General features: G+C 41.0%; 1 protein-coding gene across 16 annotated transcripts in view; it reads right to left on the bottom strand.

Annotated features, from left to right (window-relative positions):
* The window catches only part of cacna1aa (calcium channel, voltage-dependent, P/Q type, alpha 1A subunit, a), a 138,121-nt gene that overhangs the window by 99,467 nt on the left and 18,750 nt on the right, over nucleotides 1-19,904 (bottom strand). For all 16 annotated transcript variants that reach the window (XR_012596825.1, XM_074657000.1, XM_074656997.1 and 13 more), the window contains exons 2-3: nucleotides 3,295-3,401; nucleotides 1,770-1,909 (exon numbers count right to left, since the gene is read on the bottom strand). Coding sequence is in view for 15 of the 16 variants with exons in the window: in XM_074657000.1 (XP_074513101.1) it covers nucleotides 1,770-1,909; nucleotides 3,295-3,401 (247 nt within the window). In the remaining variant the exon portion in view is untranslated. The remainder of the gene's footprint in view (nucleotides 1-1,769; nucleotides 1,910-3,294; nucleotides 3,402-19,904) is intronic.

Below are 19,904 nucleotides of genomic sequence, written 5' to 3'. Positions count from 1 at the left end.
GGAGAACGGATAGACGTGTTGCAGAGGTGCACCGTCCACCAGCACCGACCACTCTCGCCTCAGCAACCAGCACCGACACCGCACCATTTCTGAGCTCCATCTCACTACTACTTTATGCTTCACGTTTTGCATCAGCGCATTAGCCGCGGCCGCCATGACGACGGTGGTTGTACTTCCTTCTTCAGTCAGCTTGGTTCTCTATTGGCTGTCGTTCTTTCCCACGTGACTGAGTCATCAGCTTTTCTATCACATTCCTCAGGCTGCATCCCATTTCTTCCCTTTACCCCTTGCTTTCACCTTCTCATAATAAATTTCATGGCAGACGATGCAACACTTTGCTCATGAGGTGATCGTTTAACCCTTTCCTCTCTTTCCAAAGGATTTTTTTAGAATGGCACTTGGCGTCTAAAACTACCAACATTTTCAGTGTCTTTATACCTGGTCCACGTTCTGCTGTTAAAATGTCTTTTATGTCGGAGTAATTGTACTGCAAACCTTTGCTTTTCTTTGAAGGGGAGAGTTTTTCCCTCCCTTTCTTGTTTTCCTTCACTTCTTGCAATCTTCATTTGTCTCTTTCCATTCGTTCCCACTGATTTAGCTCCAACCAACACCTATGAATACCTGCACATCCTCCTTTCATACCTTCTATTCAATGCCTCCCTCCCTTCCCTCGCCCCCCCACCTCCTCTCTCTCTGTGTATATTGTGGTGACATTTGTTCACTACCCGGGCTGCCGGCTGCCTGCAGTTCTGCTCTGTGATCTGACTGCTGCCTTGCCCAGAATGGGGCCATTCATTAGGGCGGAGGAGCAGCGAGAGGACACACTCGCCAACACACACACACACACACACACACACACTAACAACACGAGACAAACTACTTCCTTTTCTCCAGTTTTAGTTGAATAAGAAAAGAATAAAACACATCTTATTCTGACCCTTTTCATAGCTGTGTGTGCATTTTTGCATGTAGAGGTGTAACGATTAATCTACTACCTCGATTTATATTCCTATGATCAAACTACATCGATAGGTACTCGGCAAGTTGTCCTTCATCGATCTAAAATCCATTTGCAAGGTAAATAATCGATTGTACCGATACTAAGAATTTGCACCTTGTATTTAAGGACGACAAACTTTATATGGACGTATTTTTTAGCTCTTTTAATAGTAAAAAAATGCTAAACGTTACTCCGGTTCACTCTCCCTGTGTATGATGTCATCAACATGCACCAGCAGCGCCAATCAGAGAAAGATGACAACAAAACGAAGCATGGCTGATGACGAGGAAGAGCCAGACGAACTGGAGGTTTCAAGTCGCGTTTGAGGTCCATTTTGGCTTTGCAAAAAGAGAGATGTCCTTGCAAAGGCCAGATAAAATACAACGGCAACACAAGCAATCTTTCCATGTACATACTGAGACGTCAATATTACTGCTCCATTTGTATTGAAAATGAGAACAGAAGCAGGTTAAACCACTGTTCATTTAACTTCAATAGAAGTTGGTTTATTTTATTTTTTGTTAAATATTACACTGCCTTGTATCTTGAGAACTGAAGCAGCGGCTCCTGAAGTTGCACTTTTTTATTATTTTCTAATAAACGGTGTATGTATTTGCCATTAATCGTTGTGTTTACTTGTTTATATCCATCATTAATTTCTCCCTGATTCCCTTACATGAACAATGTGCCGTTTCACCCCTATGTGCATGTTTGTGTGTGTTTGTAATAGGTGTGTGCTCGGCTCGGCTCGGCTCGGCTCGCCACTCACCCTGTGAGCACCACCACGAAGTCCATGACATTCCATCCGTTCCTCAGATAGGAGTTCTTGTGAAAGGCAAATCCAAGCGCCAGGATCTTTATCCCAGACTCAAAACAAAAGATGCCTATGAAATACGGCTCAGTATCATCCTGAGGAGAGAGAGAGAGAGAGACAGATTAAAGGACGCGAGGGGGGAAATGAAGGGAGAAAGGAAGGTTAAGAGGGATGGAAACAAAGAGGAGTTTGTGTTCACAAAAAAGCAGTTTCATAAATGTGTCAATTTATTATAATTTCTTCAAACAATGATTGCTACTGACGCGTTAAGATTTATATGTACACGTAGGTATGCGTGTTAATTATTTATATACATTTTATTCGATATGTATTTATTTATTTTCTATTCATTTTTCTTTATTATTGAATGTATATTATATTTTTATATTTTCATTTACTCATTATTATAATAATTATAATAATGATTATGTAGTTAAAGTATATTTCATACAAGGGTAGGTTCATTATCAATAATATATCATTACCACATTTCTTTTTTTTATAATTATTATTTTCTTACATTATTTTATTTCACTTTTCTGGTTTCAATATTTGTTTTAAAAACAAAAAAGAAATGTTGATACACAGAATTAATATAAATAATAAAAATAAAATATTAAAAATAACTTCATACACAGGATATAACTTTAGCATATTTCCTTGTGACTCAGTGATGTCATAAATATGTTGTGTACAGTATATAATGAATATATATTTTATATATATATATAGTGAGTTTGTGTTCACAAAAAGCATTTTCATAAATGCATCAACTTATTATTTCTTCAAACGATGATTGCTACTGACGCGTTCAGATTCATAAACGTGTATGTGCGCTAGATATGTTGGTTTATTATTCATATACATTTTATTCAATATGTATTTATTTTCTTTATTATTTTAATTATTACTTTGAATGTATCTTATATTTTTATATTTTTTTCATTTACTCATTATTATAATCATTATTTTGATTATGTAGTTAAAGTATATTTGATACAAGGATAGGTTCATTATCAATAATAAATCAATACAATATTTTCTTTCTATAATTATTAGATTCTTATTTTATTTTTCTGGTTTCAATATTTGTTTTAAAAACAAAAAAATAAAAGTTGATACACGCTGGAATTGAATTTTAAAATAAGCCTTTTGCAAATATAAATAAATCTTTAAAAATAACTGCATACACAGGATATACCTTTCATTGTGATTTCATAAATATTGTGTGTACAGTATATAGTGAATATTCCTTTGGTATATTGGAGAATGTGTATTTTTATAATGTGTTGCAGTGCGCAGAACATCTGGATCATTTACATTGTTTTCAAGGTGTATAAAATGCCTCTTTCAGTAGCTGAGTAGCTGCATGCATCTCCACCGACGTACAAATCAATACGGAGTCACAACCGTCACCTGGATGTAATCATGTTTACATGTGGCTCACACACAGTACTGTATCACTGCCTGGTTCACTCACCAGACGCTCAGACAGCGGCGTCTTGTCGCCATCGGGTAAATGTTGCTCCAGAGCCAAGACGATGCAGTTGGCGATGATTGTGGCAAGAATCATCCACTCAAATGGAGTGAGGAAGGTCGGTCAAGGAATAAACACTGAAACAGTTTCTATCCTAATAAATATACAACATTTTTAAAATATACAGCTCAACGTGACATAATGTGCTATATCTTCCCAACAAAAGGTGATATGATTATATATTAGTCTGAAGTAAACATTATTAGATCTCTGCACCTGTCTTCACACATTTGTTTGCATCATATCAACATTACTCTGTTGAAAAGGCCTGCTTGCAGTCAGCGTTTTAATTTAGCATGCACATGAGTCATTCCTGTCAACAATCTCACATCCAGAAAATGTCAATAAGCAGCTCTCCGTACTAAGAGAACGATGACACAGAGCTACAACATGGATTCATTACTACTCTGTACTATTTATAAATGGATTAAGATCTTCTGAGAGATGTGACTGATTATTTATTGATTTTAAAGAACAGACTTAAAGTTGCATGCACGGCCAATTATTTTGTCGTGCACTGTGAAGATAAAAACACTTGGGCAGCTCTGAGAGCAGTTTTGACTTTCATTAGTTAAAAAACACGACATAACCTACATAAACATTTACCTAACTGATATGCTACATGTGTGCAGCAAAATACCACAAACATCTAATCAGAATATTTACTCCATGGGGAGTTTCTATCATCTAGTTTCTGCATTTACAAGAATGTGTCCATGGAAAGCAGAAGCTAGATGCAATCAGAACATGTGTCATGGAGGCAGGACATGAAAAGCATATATAACATAATATCACCATGTTAAAGGTAAATAAGGTCAAATGTATGATTTATGATAATAATAAATGTACAATTTGAATACAGTGTGACATCAGAGGCCTGGACTACGCAGCAGGATTTGGGGTCAGCGAGGTAACTTCAGGGTTTAACCCTTCATGGTTTTGATTGGTTCACTTCTTTACCGGGGTAGATCGCCATGGTAACTGATGCTGAACACCTGACCTGCTCCTTCAGGAGCAGTGGTTATGTTCCAGATAAGAGATCAACTCCTATAAAAGCACCGCCTACTGACCAATCAGAGCTCGGTGGGCGGATCGGATGATAATATCACACACATATGAAGAAGTTACCGTCATAATCCAGACTAAAAACAACACAGTTTAAACTGACAGATGCAGGAAGAACAGCTGGAGTTATGCTGCGGGTGTTTACTGCTTTGAATTATGTTTTTATGTTTATTTATTTTTACTTGCTCTCAAGTCCGTTTCACAACGCCGGAGTCGAGACGCAGCTGAAAGAAGGCCAAGAAAAGGCAAGAAACATACTATTTTCATGAGGAATGGGAAACAGAGTTTTGTGTGTGTGAGCATGTCAGTCGGTAGGAGATGTAACGTCGAGCGCCACTTCACCAAAGTCCACGGCAACTTTTCACGTGACTTTCCGTCTGGTAGCGGTCTACGAACATTCACATTCACACATCGGTCATTTGTTTCTTCTGCCAGCTGTCCTTCCTGCATTTGGCAGCTTTAACTTCTTTGTATGTGTCTAATATTATAGTTTGTATAATGTGCCGCTCTGCTGACAGTAGACCGGTCCATGAATGTGATTGGTCAGATGCAGTAAGCCCCGCCCCCAGATGGAGAAACCCTGGCTTGATTTACCGAGTTGATAGCCAGCGTGGCTTAGCGGGATCTCTCTGTTGTTCGGGTTAGTGAAGCCAGATAAGGAGAAGATACCCTGGGTATGTTTGACTCACTTGGTAGTACAGGCCTCGGGCCTAAAGCTCAAATGGAGCGATACTGTCTGTCTGGCCTCTCGCTGCTATTGCTGCCTGTTTACACACAAACACACACACACACACACACACACACACACACACACACACACACACACACACACACACACACACACACACACACACACACACACACACACACACACAGATCCACAAGTCATCATTATGAGTCAGTTAAATATGCTAAGTGTATGTTCTGGTAACACACCACCCACACAGACAAACAAAACAAACAAACACACACACACACACAGACCGAGGCTATATTAAAGTGTTAGTGTGTAACAGCGTGCCTGGACACACTGAGGGAGATTCATTGTGACATCACCGTTTGGCTCTATGTACATAACATCTGAGGGCTAGTTCAGAGAGAGAGAGAGAGAGAGAGAGAGAGAGAGAGAGAGAGAGAGAGAGAGAGAGAGAGAGAAATAAAAAGAAAGAGGGAGTGTGTCACTGTACATCTAATTGTGACACACACACACACACACACTCCGGTGGTCTTCTTAAATCAATCTCGCTGTCTCGTTAAGGTTACAAGATGAATAGTTAGATTTAAAAGAGAAGAGTGAGTAACCAGGGGAAAGAATGCGAGAGCAAATGTGTGAAGGAGATGAATGAGTGAGAGGAAAGGAGTTTCAATTCCATAATTATTACTACAAGAGCAATTTCTGAAGGAATTTGCGGTGTGAATGCCGGACGCAGAAGAGCTGACACTACGCTGTAACGCTACGCTGTAACGCTGTAACGCTATGCTGTAACGCTGTAACGCTGTAACGCTACGCTGTAACGCTGTAACGCTGTAACGCTACGCTTTAACGCTACGCTGTAACGCTACTCTGTAACGCTACTCTGTAACGCTACGCTGTAACGCTACGCTGTAACGCTGTAACGCTGTAATGCTACGCTTTAACGCTACGCTGTAACGCTACGCTGTAACGCTGTAACGCTGTAACGCTGTAACGCTACGCTGTAACGCTGTAACGCTACGCTGTAACGCTACGCTGTAACGCTACTCTGTAACGCTACTCTGTAACGCTACGCTGTAACGCTGTAACGCTGTAATGCTACGCTTTAACGCTACGCTGTAACGCTACTCTGTAACGCTACTCTGTAACGCTACGCTGTAACGCTGTAACGCTACGCTGTAACGCTGTAACGCTGTAACGCTGTAACGCTACGTTGTAACGCTACTCTGTAACGCTACGCTGTAACGCTGGTTTAGATGTTGTAAGAAGAAGGTGAAGTAGTAGGAATAGATGGAAAAGTGGGAATGGGTTTAGTTCATATGGAATAATACCAATAACATATAAAAGATGTGGACTATTTTAAGGGTGCTTTCACATCAGGGACCTCGAGTCCACTTGAAAAGGTGGTCTGGAGTACGGTTCATGTGTACTCGGGTTCGGTTCGGGTACGGTTCGCATCAGGTGTGAAAGCCGACCATCCCGGAACACGGAAGTGGACCGCTGGTTAATGTAAGTTAAGCGAGTAGTTGTAAAAGGTCAGGCTTTTTTCAACGCCGCCGGTCTCCTCTGAAATCTGTACACATATAAAACTGTTTCATATCTACTGTATGTCTGTATCTGTGCACATCATACGCCGATCTCATCCTCTGAACTGTGCGGTCGTGGATGATACAGCAGGAAGGCCGGCGAGAGAATCCTTAAAATATAAAGAATAGGCGATGGGTTGAGTGATGTTTGTTATTTTATTTAACTAATTTAATGGTCTGTCTGTGAAGAACGAGAGACGCTCAGCTGCTCAGTGGGCAGAGAGAGAAAGAGACGGGGTGAGTTGGTGAATGTTGGAAAGACTAACAACGACGGTTTTGTTGAGTTTGATTTTGTTTCTGTCCAGTTTGAATGAAGTGTTTTATGATGCTCTGTCACTAATAACAGCTGATCTCAACATAAACAAATACACGTAGATGATGACGCAGGTCTACTCGGATACGGAACAACTTTACTAATGTGAAAACTGAGCGGGGGGTGGGTGGGGCTTTTCAAAGGTTTTTGAAAAGCCGACGCTACGCTACATCGCTGGATTTAAAAGTTGCATAATACCAATAATGTACGAAGGATGTGAAATATTTGAAGGTTTGAATGGAGTATGAATCTGTAGATAACAGTTTAAATAAGCTGAAAATGCATGAAGATCATTCAAAAACTGTAAAAATCTAAATGTAAGTTTAATAGTTCAAATTGATTGTAACCCGTTTAAAGTTTAAATGATGTCTGTAGATGGGAGTACGCGGGAGCAGTATGTTTAAGAGGATTTGAAAATTGTCTACAATGTGAAAAACGCTTAATATTCTATATGGTACCAAAAAGTTCAATGTAAGCATTAATCTCCTTAAAGAGCTGAATATTTTGATAGTTGAACGGTTTCTGTAGCTGAAAGTATGCAGAAGTAGTTAGAGTCCAAAAAGCTGCATTACAGCATTCACATAATAATGAGTATGTGTGATTATCATGGGCATCTAAGTAGGAATAAAAAAACATTACTGGACTTTCCAATCAAACAAAACCACTCCTTCCCAATTCTCTTCTACTCTACTGTACTCTATTCTAGTCTTTCTCCTCTTCTTCACCTCTTCCTCCTGTGGGAGAAGCCGTTCCCTCGGTAGTAGGGAGGAGGAGGGAGGGAAAAACTGAACGGCAAAGAGTCTGAACGGAAGAAGAGGCTATTTATGGAAACCTACATCATGTGTGTGCACGTGTGACATGCCTGTGTGTATGTTTGTTTCCTCCAGTCATGATCAAGGGGAGCTGCTCTAGCCTGGTCCAAGCCCACAATGTTTCATGCGGTTTTAACATTTAATAGCTAAGCTTGACTATCAGGAATGAACATTACATATATCTGTTATTACATTGTGACTAGTCAGAGTTCTTATTCCAGATATCTATAACGTCATTGTCCCTAGTCCAAACAACAGTTAGAGATATCTGTAGTTCAGTTCTGACTATCCTAAATAACAGTTACAGATATCTCAAACCTCATTATGACTAGTCAGAGTTGTTGTCATGACGTTGCTCATCAAGGCTTCTCATTGGATATGGAACCCAACAAAGCATCTGAACAGTGTTAGAAGAAGCTTTTGCTAACTTCGGTAAAGTGTGAAAGATATTCACAGATTCAAACTTCCCGGATCAATAACTCATAAGTTGTTAAAACACCAACGAGGGCTCTAGTGAGGTAGACGACGAGCTATATAACCTCATTTTAATCACAACGAGCCTTTAGTCCTCCGAGCTGGACGCATAATAACATCGGTCTCTATGTTGCAGCCGGCTGTGAGACGAGTGGTTCGGGGACCGCTGTGGATCAGATAGGTAGAAAATGACGTGAAATAGAAAAAGAGCTCATCATCGAGGAATCTGTGGCCAACGAGAGCTGTAATGTTCACTAGAGAGTTGAGTTAGAAATTTACAGCGTGTTGTAGATTTATTGTCTCCAGACACACTTTATAAACCCGTACGGCTGATATCTGCAACGTCATTTCACCTCGTCACAACTCTAATTCCTGATATCTGTAATTACATTTAGACTATCCCTAACTCCAGTTAGAGATATCTACAACATCATTCTGACTAGTCATAATTCAGTTGTGGATATCCATAACGAGAAACCCCGTACACATGAATGGCAAAAGTAGTTTGAATCGTACTAGTCAAAATAGAATTACAGATATCTTGAATTAGAGGCAAAATGACGTTGCAGATATCTGTAATGAATATCCTGTCTAGCTATTAAATGTTAAAACGGATTGCCATAGGGTGTGTGTGTGTGTGTGTGTGTGTGTGTGTGTGTGTGTGTGTGTGTGTGTGTGTGTGTGTGTGTGTTTGTGATCATCTGTTTGACCGCTCTTTACTCACACACGCACATTTACTAGAACACCCAGGGCACCACTCAATTAGCCTCCCTAACCCCCCCAGCGGTGTGTGAGCGTGTGCATGTATATAAATATGTATATATATATGTATGCGTGTGTGTATGTGTATGTGTGTGTGTATGTGCTGGGCTGTGAGAAGGCAGGGTGGAGGTGACTGAATAAAGGGAGAAAGAGAGAGGGAGGCGGGAGAGAGACTGATATAGAAACACGGGGACAAAGGGGCAAAGGGGTGTTGTATATTAGAGACGTTCCTCATGAGGGACGACTGTTCGATGTGTCCCTCCATGATGGTCATTTGGTACATTTTGTCCCTGCGTTATGTTTCAAGGTGCCATATGATTTGCTCCCTCTGTACACTTGGCAGCGTGTGTGTGTGTCTGTGTCTATATGAATGTGTGAAATATTATCCTCATAGTCTTCTTAAATATTCCCCCTGCATACGCACATATATATAGATATATATATATGTCTATATATATCTATATATATATTAGGGATGGGTCATGATTTAAACATTTTTAAATAGTCGTTAAGTTATTAAAAAATCAAATAGTTTTTGCGACTATTCGTCCTGTCTTATAACATATACACTCACCAGCCACTTTATTAGGTACACCTTGCTAGTACCGGGTGGTCTTCTGCTGCTGTAGCCCATCTGCTTCAAGGTTGGACGTGTTGTGCGTTCAGAGATGCTATTCTGCATACCTTGGTTGTAACGAGTTATTTGAGTTACTGTTGCCTTTCTATCATCTCCAACCACTCGGCCCATTCTCCTCTGACCTCTGACATCAACAAGGCATTTCCGTCCACACAACTGCCGCTCACTGGATATGTTCTCTTGTTGGGACCATTCTCTGTAAACCCTAGAGATGGTTGTGCGTGAAAATCCCAGTAGAACAGCAGTTTAATACTCAGACCAGCCCGTCTGGCACCAACAACCATGCCACGTTCAAAGTCACTTAAATCCCCTTTCTTCCCCATTCTGATGCTCGGTTTGAACTTCAGCAAGTCGTCTTCACCACGTCCAGATGCCTAAATGCATTGAGTTACTGCCATGTGATTGGCTGATTAGCTATTTGTGTTAACAAACAATTGAACTGGTGTGCCTAATAAAGTGGCTGGTGAGTGTATATGTCCATTGTATTAGCCGTTGCAGGCGCTGCCTGGTAGTAACGTTACTACCGGTAAAACGTGGGCGACCAGGGCGACCAGGGTGACCAGGGCGACCAGGGTGACCAGGGCGAGGCCGCCGCACCTGGTTTAAAGTTCCGAGTGATTTTCGATTAGTATTTTTGCTTGGAATGCACATTACTAACATATATACAGGGCTCCAGAGTGCAACCATTTTGGTCGCATATGCAACCAAATATTTTCATTGGTCGCACCGGTTCGTCTGGCAAAATTGCTACGGTGCCCGTTACACCGGTTTCCGGCCCTCAAAACGAACACATTATATACGCTACTCTGATACCAACTTAACGGGAGGTGCCATGCATTATGATGCGTTCACGCTCTATTCAGTAAAAATGAGTATTGCACGAAGGTAAATTCTTATTATGATGTGTTCAAATGTCATCTCAAGAAACTTGAATAAATCCAATTGTTTGAAGGAGATGTTTTCACAGCAATATAAAATAGATAACAGAGAGGGAATTGTGACCTGTTTAACTTCCTCACAAAAAAAAAATGTGTGTGCACCTACAGTATATAATGTGCTGGTGCACCTAAATGAAAAAGTTAGTCTGGAGTCCTGATATACAAATTCAGAATATGAATAAATGACTCACTCGGCCATAAACCATTCAATAATGAATCTCCTCTTCCTTCTTCCTCGGTGGTTATAAATAGCAGCAGGACAGAGTTAATAGCAGGGGGGAAGATTCAGAGGGTGAGGGAGAATATGTTCATCTTTCTAATATTTTCTTCGTCCTCAGTCTCTCTCTCTATTTCACCTCCTCCTCCTCCTGTGTTTCTCACTCGACCCGCGGTGCTGCTTGCTTTTTATTATCAGGTGTGAGTGTGTATACACTGTAATGGGGACAGTAGTAGGTCGTATGGAGATGTCTCGCCAAAAGAAAGGGGAAGTGAGGCCCTAAAAGTACACCATGGAGCCAAATGACGCACGCACACATACGCACACATACGCACACATACGCACACATACGCACACATACGCACACTTCTGCTGGCCTTTTCTTCACCTTGTCCATCACCTCGTCTTCATGTTCGCTCTCTCCTCCTCTTCCTCAGTAAAGCCCCTTGCCTGTTTCTCACTGATATATTTCTCTCTCTACCTGCCCTGCTAAGCCTTCTCCTCTCTCCTTCTCTGCTTTTATATCCCCATCTCCTCTTATATATTCCTCTATCTCTTCCTGCAGACTGTGAAAGATTGAGTCCTCCTGCCGGATGTGGATGGGCAAAGTATGGACTGTGGGACCGGGAAAACACTTCATCAGGGGCGTGTCAGGACGTTAATTAAGGACAAACTTAAAGACAGAGTAGACACACCATGGAGAGGTCATTTAAAGGTGCTACCTGAGTTCAAACCTGTATGGAGCATGCTCTATAAATCACCATTCACCAGAAGTACTGGTGATTTTACAATGGCGCATCTTGCATGGTATTGTTGCAGTGTTAAATCCTACAGTCTCAGATGGTTGTCCCTTTTGCTTGTTTTGTACATCATCCTAGATTAATGCCTTTATTTGGAACACTTAGTGCATTATTGACGTCTTTCGGGGAGCATTGCACTGAACGATGTTCATATTTGGTTTTTCTTATGGTTAAAAAAAAAAGAAGAAAAAAGGGCGACTGCTGAATTTTGTTTTTGGTCAAGCAAAATCTGCAAATCTATTTAAGCAGGACAGAAAAACTGGATAGAGGGCCGAGGTTGGGGCCCAACAATTAATCAAATATTAATCATGATCACAATTTTGGCTTCCCACAATTACATGAACATGATCAACTGCTATATTGACTTTTAAAAGTACCCAAATGTAAGTACATGTACTTGTACTCAGTGGTATCGGTGCATCCGTATCGCTATCATGATTGTGGCTCCCAAAAATTCATGGAACATGATCGCCTGCGATACTGACGTTTGAAATGTGCGTTCTGCTCATAGAAATCTCTGCTGCATATCAAATCAAGCGCTTCCTAAACTAACAGCCACCAGCCGGCGATCGAGCTTCACTTTTGGGCATAGATATTATCTATACAACCAATGCGTTTATGATTAAATTAAGAGCATAAAATTGATTATCTAGCTTTTATCGTTGCTAATTTTTGCTCTCAAAGTGCACCAGATTGAAGCATTTAACTTTGAAATGTAGCTAACAGAAGGGGTAGGGTGAATATTCCTGTATTTTTTCATATTGCAATATATATACAGTATATATAGCAGAAAAAAAATAATGCAATGTCAGTTTTTTTCCAACATAGTGCAGCCCTAATTTGTACATTAACATGTTTATGTTTTGTTGCAAATCATCGTGAACACAGAACAAATTTGATCTGAATAAAGGATTGTTTAAAAACTCAAACTGTCGGCTCTTGTTTCTCCGTCTCCCTCCACATCTCTCCTTCCCATCTCTCCTCGGTCCACCTTTCTCTCACCGAGGCCGACCCATCAATCATCCCTATCTCCAGCATGCCATCTCCATTCAATATCGAATGAGATGCCGCGTCAGCAAACGCAAAACACACGCAGACAGCGAGAGGCAGGGAGTATGAGAGCTGGGGGATGACAAAAAGAAAAGAAAAGATTGGGAAATATATGAAGGGCTAAATGAAAGAGAGAAATATAGATAGAAAGAAAGAAAGAAAGAGTGTCCTGTGGGCACAGACATGATTGAAAAGAGAGAGTGGTGAGGAATAAAAGTGAGGAGAGAAGGGGAGGAGGAGGAGGAGGAGGTAGCAGAGGGAGGAAAACAACAGCGAGGAAGAGAGAAGGGCAGAGACGAAGAGCATAGGAGTGCTGAATGAGGGATAAAGCAGGAGAATGACAGAGGGGTGTGAGAGTATTGCGGTATTTTCTTCTTCTTCTTCTGAGCGGTGTGTGTGCTCTGTCGAAAGTAGGTTAGTGGCAGAACACACGTATAACGGGAGGGGGGGGGTGAAAGGAAGAGAGTGGGCGGGAGACTATACATCATACTGTCACATACAGTATGCATGTGTGCCAGAAAATGACTGCAACGCCACATGAGCATATGTGCATTTATATATATATATATATATATCTCACAATCGGAAGTCCTTAAATCTGTCAGCATTGTGAAAACATGCACACAACCGCAACAGGACACTCATGTCAAAATGTCCACTAGGGGGGGCGATATATGACCAAAAATGTATATCATGTAGGGATGCTAACCGACCCTCGTTAACCGATTATTAACCGTTAACCGGCAAGATTAGTGCCTCGCATGCAGTGTATGAGGACAACAGACAACTGAGTCTCCAGTTCACCCGTCCTGGAGCGTTAACTTAGCAGCTATGATGCTGCGTGTAGTGTCGCGGACATGCAGCCACTTTCCCAGTAAAAGTCTCCACCACACATTTAGTTTAGTTTAGCAGGTTGTCAGCTGTGTGTCTGTCAGGCGTAACGTTAGCAAGTGTCCGACAGACCGTGTGTGTGTGTTGGCGGTGAGTGTGAGGTTGTTGGTGGCGTTCTAGCTGTGAACGTAGGTGGAGCAGTGTGTGTACTTGTTGGTGAATAAATGCTACTAAACTACAACTCCTCCGCTCCGCTCAAGCGAGCTGGAGAGACCGGAGCCGTCTTCCTGTATCCTGGAACTCCGGCTCCGCCTCTGAAGGTGGGTTGTTACGGTGGACCAGCTTTTCTCCACTCACCCGGTCTGTGTGGCGGCTCTGACCTGTTAATATGGGCACTGAATGAAAAGTAAAAGGTTCCGCGACGAACGGCGGTCGCCTGTACGTAACCAAAGACATCCTGTGTGGGTGTGACGTAGTTTATCGGGTGATGTATCTCCGTCATGTGTGTGTGTGCTAAACCAAAACGTGTGTGTGTTTATCACAGTAATGACGGTTTTGCAAAATGTCGTGGCGGAACGTGACCCTGGTGACGGTGATGAACCCGGTTTACCGCCCAGCCCTGATGTCCATCCCTACTGTCCTACACAGCCCCGCCTCTCTCCCTTCCCTGTCCATGCACGTGCCATATCGCCGTTCAAGCACATATTTTCATACATGCACTGACTGTACACACAAACACACACACATACCAACACTCGACTTCACTTTCTTACACTCCACTAGTCTGCCAATAGAGTCCAGACCAGCTGCTACCCTTTGGGAAGGTGCCAGCCTCCCTATTAATAAAACCAAGCATGTGGGCCGTTCTCACTCTGACACTGACTAGATCTGCTCCGTTGACTTCTGATAAACCCCGCTTGTTATTTGTTTACTGTTTGTCATCATAATCCATATTTTATAAAGTTAACTTCAGAGTCTGGCTTTGCAAATGTGAAAAATAATGGAGCCACTAGTGATGTCACGATAAAAAAATTTGAGCCTCACAACTCATTTTAGAGTCGGACCGAATTTCAGTGAATTGCAATTTACAGTGTGAGAACATAAATCGTGAGCTTTGGCTTCACATCGCAAACGATCTACTCGTACCGTAGGAGCAGGAAGTACACAACAACATGTCTAAATTCAATATACACTACATACAAGACAGTGTATGCCCAGCTTTAGTTATATCACGTTAAAAAATATATGATTTATGAATGTTCCTTGCTCGTTAATGTTTCGTGTTGTTTTTAAGAAGAAGGATGAAGTTGAACTTAGTAGCCTCTCCTTTTCTCCGTCAGTGTCTTAATACCCCTCATTCCTCTGCCCTCCCTTCCTCTCCCTCTCTGTCCTGTTACATTATGCAGCAGAGCACTGGAAGAACGGCTCAAATGATTACTTCATTTTCTTGTCACTTTTCCCTCAGAAGCACTGATTTGATAAAATGAATGGGATTAAGCACTGTGGTTGAGACCCATCTAATTATTTGGATAATCAGCAGCCATAAAAGATAAGAGACACGGTTGAAGCGTCTCATTTTGTTCCTGCATCGTACATTTTAAATAGAATCTTATACGAATCACGGCTGAAAGTCTCCCTTCATATTTCACATTTGGCAACGTTTTCATTAATCGATTCAAATATCTGATCACAATTTCATTGTCCATGATTAATCACAAATTAATTCCAAATTTTGTATCTGTTCTAAATGAACCTTAAAGGGAGATTTGTCAAGTATTTAATCCTTTTATCAACATGGGAGTGGACAAATATTCTGCTTAATGCAAATGTATGTATATATTTATTATTGTAAATCAATTAACAACACAAAACAATGACAGATATTGTCCAGAAACCCTCACAGGTACTGCCCTAAACTGCATGTGATTATCATAAAGTGGGCACGTCTGTAAAGGGGAGACTCGTGGGTACCCATAGAACCCATTTACATTCACTGATCTGGAGGTCAGAGGTCAAGGGACCCTTTGAAAATGGACATGACAGGTTTTTCTCGGTAAAATTTAGCACAAGTTTGGAGCGTTATTTAACCTCCTCCTAGATAAGCTAGTATGACATGGTTGGTACCGATGGATTCATCAGGTTTTGTAGTTTCATATGTTTGCCAGTATCTTCACTCTAGCTTTAAAAGTGAGCCCGCTACAACCCAAAAAACACAAGTTGCATTTATACGTTAAAGAAATTATTGGTGTTGAAACTAATTTGCATTAACGCGTTATCATCAGGTGTACAGAAACATACAAATAAAGCACAGATGTAAATGATTGTGCCTCCATATTTTGGTTTCCTCCATAAGTTTGGAGCATTATTTAACATCCTTCCCAACAAGCTAGTATGACATTCGTATTAATGGAGTCCTCAGGTTTTTTAGTTTCATATTTCCCGCTACAACCTCCGGAAGATCGATTGTGTTAAAGAAATTAGTGCCATTAAAACGAATTTGTGTTAACACGTTATTATGTGGTTTACTTGGACAGCAATAGTTTTCATGTAAAATATGAATGTCTATGTGTTATTGTTTTTCAAAGCTACAGCCAGAAATCTTAAAAATATCTACATCCTAAGTAGAAATTACTAGGGATGTGCATTCCTAGCAAAAATACGATTTGCAAATCACTGGGAATTAGTCGATTACTATTCGAATAATTTTTGCTGTTGCATTCAACACTGTGACTAAAAATCATAACCAGAACTGGGATCAAAACACAGTCATGCCCATGCAAAACAAAACAAAATGTAATGATTGTACATTTATCCCACTTTGGCACCGCGTTCGACTGCGTTGCCAAACAAAATGGGAGTGCTGGAAGGCCAGTTTAGCCCTGCTTGGCCTCTCTCAGTCTGATTTAGCATCAACCAGCCAGTGTGTGTATCGTCTTTACAGTCGCCCACTGCTGCTGCCTGTTTATCCATAACGGCATATGTTGTGTCTCTATCTCACCCCTGCCACTGCCTCTCCCTCACCACCCACATATATAGCCGAGTTGTCACTTTGTGCAAGATGCTGACGGTGGTGGTGTGTGTGTGTGTGTGTGTGTGTGTGTGCGCCGTGGGCTGTGCTAAGAGTATCAGAGCATCATGTGACATTTTTCTTACATGAGCTGTATGTCCAGAAGGCGGTGCAGGTGTGCTAGTATGAGTGTTTGTATATCCGACGCTGCTTGCTGATTATGTACTTTGCTTGCTTTTTACTGCCAAAGTGTACGTGTACATGCAAGTGTGTGTGTGTGTGTGTGTGTGTGTGTGTGTGTGTGTGTGTGTGTGTGTGCGCGCGTGCCAGCACGCCCTGCAGGTAGAGCGCCGGTTTCCAGCAGGGTTTGTCTAGTAACAGCCGCAGCACGTGACTAAAGAACACGGGCATGAAAAAATCAATCCATCACAGACTCTCTCCCTCCCTCCTCTCTCTAGATTTCTCGCTCTCTCCACGTATCCGAATCCCAAAAATAGCTACGCCCCACGTCACTGCACCCCTCACACACACACACACACACACACACACACACACACACACACACACACCCGCAGACATATGCATTCTCAAAGACACACACCTAACACAAACACACACACGTCCAAACTAGCCAGCAACTGAAACTGAATTATTCAACAGAGCCAGAATGCACAGCTAGGAGAAAAGGGGAACGACAGAAATGCAGAAGGAAAGGAGAGAGAGAGAGAGAGAGAGAGAGAGAGAGGGAGAGAGAGAGACACAAAGAAAAATGAAAAATATGATCTTCTACTCAATGTGCATGCAGTAAATATGGATGAGCAGACAGACGCACACAAGATCCAGGATGTTTATTTACATATATCAGATTTTCCAGTTTTGAAATCGATGTTTTAATGCCAGAATCGATGTATTTGCTTCATTTGAGTCTATGAGGAGGAAGAAGGAAGTTTTTATTGTGGTAGTCTGAGTAACGTGACGTCATATCTGTTCCGTATCCGTCAACCAAAACAAACCTCAGAGAGTCTAAAACGTTGGAGGGTCAGCGTGGATACGACCTGCACCCTCCCATGTTAAATCCAGCGTGGTAAACACTACACATCCAGTAAAGGATGGAAACACTTAACAGGAAAAGCAGAGCTAGACAGAGCAGAGCTAAAGCTGCATGCTAACTCTGTCACGGACAGGAAACGTTATCATATCGCGGTAACATTGCGGTCCAAACCTCCGTGGTCAAATGGGCCGACGTTACGACTGTAGAGCACCCAGATACTGACATTTGTGTTCTCTGCATTGAAACGGCCCCGATGGAGCTGACCATGGATGGATAAAGAGAACGGAGCTGACGGGAGAGCTAGAGACCACCTTGGAGAAGTTAGAGGAAGTAGACACGTGGGACTACGTCCGCTTTTCAAAATAAGGTGTTAACAAAGGGAACTGTATATACAAAATACATCTATGGAAATCAGACTGATGGATTATATTCACCAGAAGTATAAAACATTACATGTCCCTTATAAATTAAAAAGAAAACACCACTAATCTGTGAGGGAAATGTCTTTATTCTTTGATTTTTGGGTTGCTGGATAATAAATGTAATAAATATAAATGTAATGAATAATTCCTGACAATGACTGATATATTTGACTTCAGGACATCTCTGACTACATACATGCGAGATAGGTGAATCGTCCCAGCCCTATTAAAGACAGCATAACAACAACAGCTATTGCTACCAACGTTTCTATTGTGATTTATGCCCTAGTTGCTACACAGCAGCGTGTTTCCATATTGATTTTGCTTCCATTTCTCAATTGCCATATATGTTACAAGGGCACCTATCTGCAGTATATCAAAAAACAGCTGGCACGATGCATTCATCAGATTCTCAGGGATCAATTTACAATCTGTGAACAGTGAAGCTTGTCTTCTTCAGCTGCTATTGGGTGACCCGTTCCTCCCCCCAGCACTATCCAGTCGCTAGACATTCACATTTATTCACTTGGTAACATGTTAGCCATAAAACGTGATGGAATATAAGATTGTCTTAGAGACTTTCTACGTACCAGTGGTCAAAATATTTTCTGTGCAATTGTGAAACAGGAAGAGAGAGACGGAGAGAGAGAGAGAGAGAGAGAGACAGAAAGAGAGAGAGAGAGGGAAATGTAGATTCCTCTCTTCCTAGAATGACCTCAGTGTTCCTCCACCTCTATGTAAGAACACTGTGGGAGGACAGACAGATAGATTTCAGCACATGCACAAACACACACCCAGACAATGTAAAAAGTAAAAACGATGCAGAGTGAAGATACGTACTGTAGTCAAAAAGTTATTGTTATAAATGACCAGATTTTCCATTAGGGGTTGTGTATTGGCAAGAATCTGGCGATGCGATATGTATTATGATAACGGTTCAATATACTGCATATATATTATAATACTGCATGCAAACAACTGCATGGTTTTATTTATTTATTTTTATGTAGTGCAATTTATTTGTTTTGTTTATGTACTGTATGTTATTTTTCCTTATTCTTTTCCCTATTACAAAACAAATAAATAAAATAAATAAATAAAATTTGAGTTCAGTGATCAATCAGAGTGGAAATCAGGACCGACAGCCTGAAAAATAATTAAGGCTGTCAATCGATTAAAAAAGTTCATCGTGATTATTTGCAAACTTTATTGTCTTTATTAGCATAAAAGAATATGCTCCAAACTGCAGCCCAACAGGCAACAACAGCTGTCAGTGTGTCAGTGTGCTGACTTGACTATGACTTGCCCCAAACTGCATGTGATTATCATAAAGTGGTCTGTAAAGGGGAGACTCGTAGGTACCCATAGAACCCATTTACATTCACACATCTGGAGGTCAAAGGTCAGGGGACCCCTTTAAAAAATGGACATGACAGTTTTTCCTCACCTTCTTTTTTTTTTTTTTTTAGACATTTTTCGGATTTAAAAAAAAAAAATTTAGACATTTTAGACACAAAAATATGAACGGTAATCAACGGAGTGAGACGGTCACAAAAGTCTCAGTTTGTTGTAAAACTGCTGAAGTATCAGACTGTGAAAATACGTCATTGGAAAGACGACACACACTAAAGTGGCGTAAGTGACGTCTCTCTCTCTGAAGCTACGATATCTCTGTGTTTCCTACTGGGATTTTTAAGAGGTTAATCAAAAACCAATAGTGTTTTGGAGAATATATACAGTATCACAACATATAATATCGTGATACTCTTGTGTATCGATATTTTCTTACACCCCTATTTTCTATATTCTAAAATTATAGACGGATTAATCAGGTTTTGTTTTTTTTGGAAGACCACGGATGAAAAATACATTCAGCACATAATGAGAAAAATGC

This window comes from Sebastes fasciatus, chromosome 13 (genome assembly GCF_043250625.1).
Source record: "Sebastes fasciatus isolate fSebFas1 chromosome 13, fSebFas1.pri, whole genome shotgun sequence".
Taxonomy (NCBI): Eukaryota; Metazoa; Chordata; class Actinopteri; order Perciformes; family Sebastidae; genus Sebastes; species Sebastes fasciatus.
This window is presented reverse-complemented; position numbering and strand designations above follow the sequence as displayed.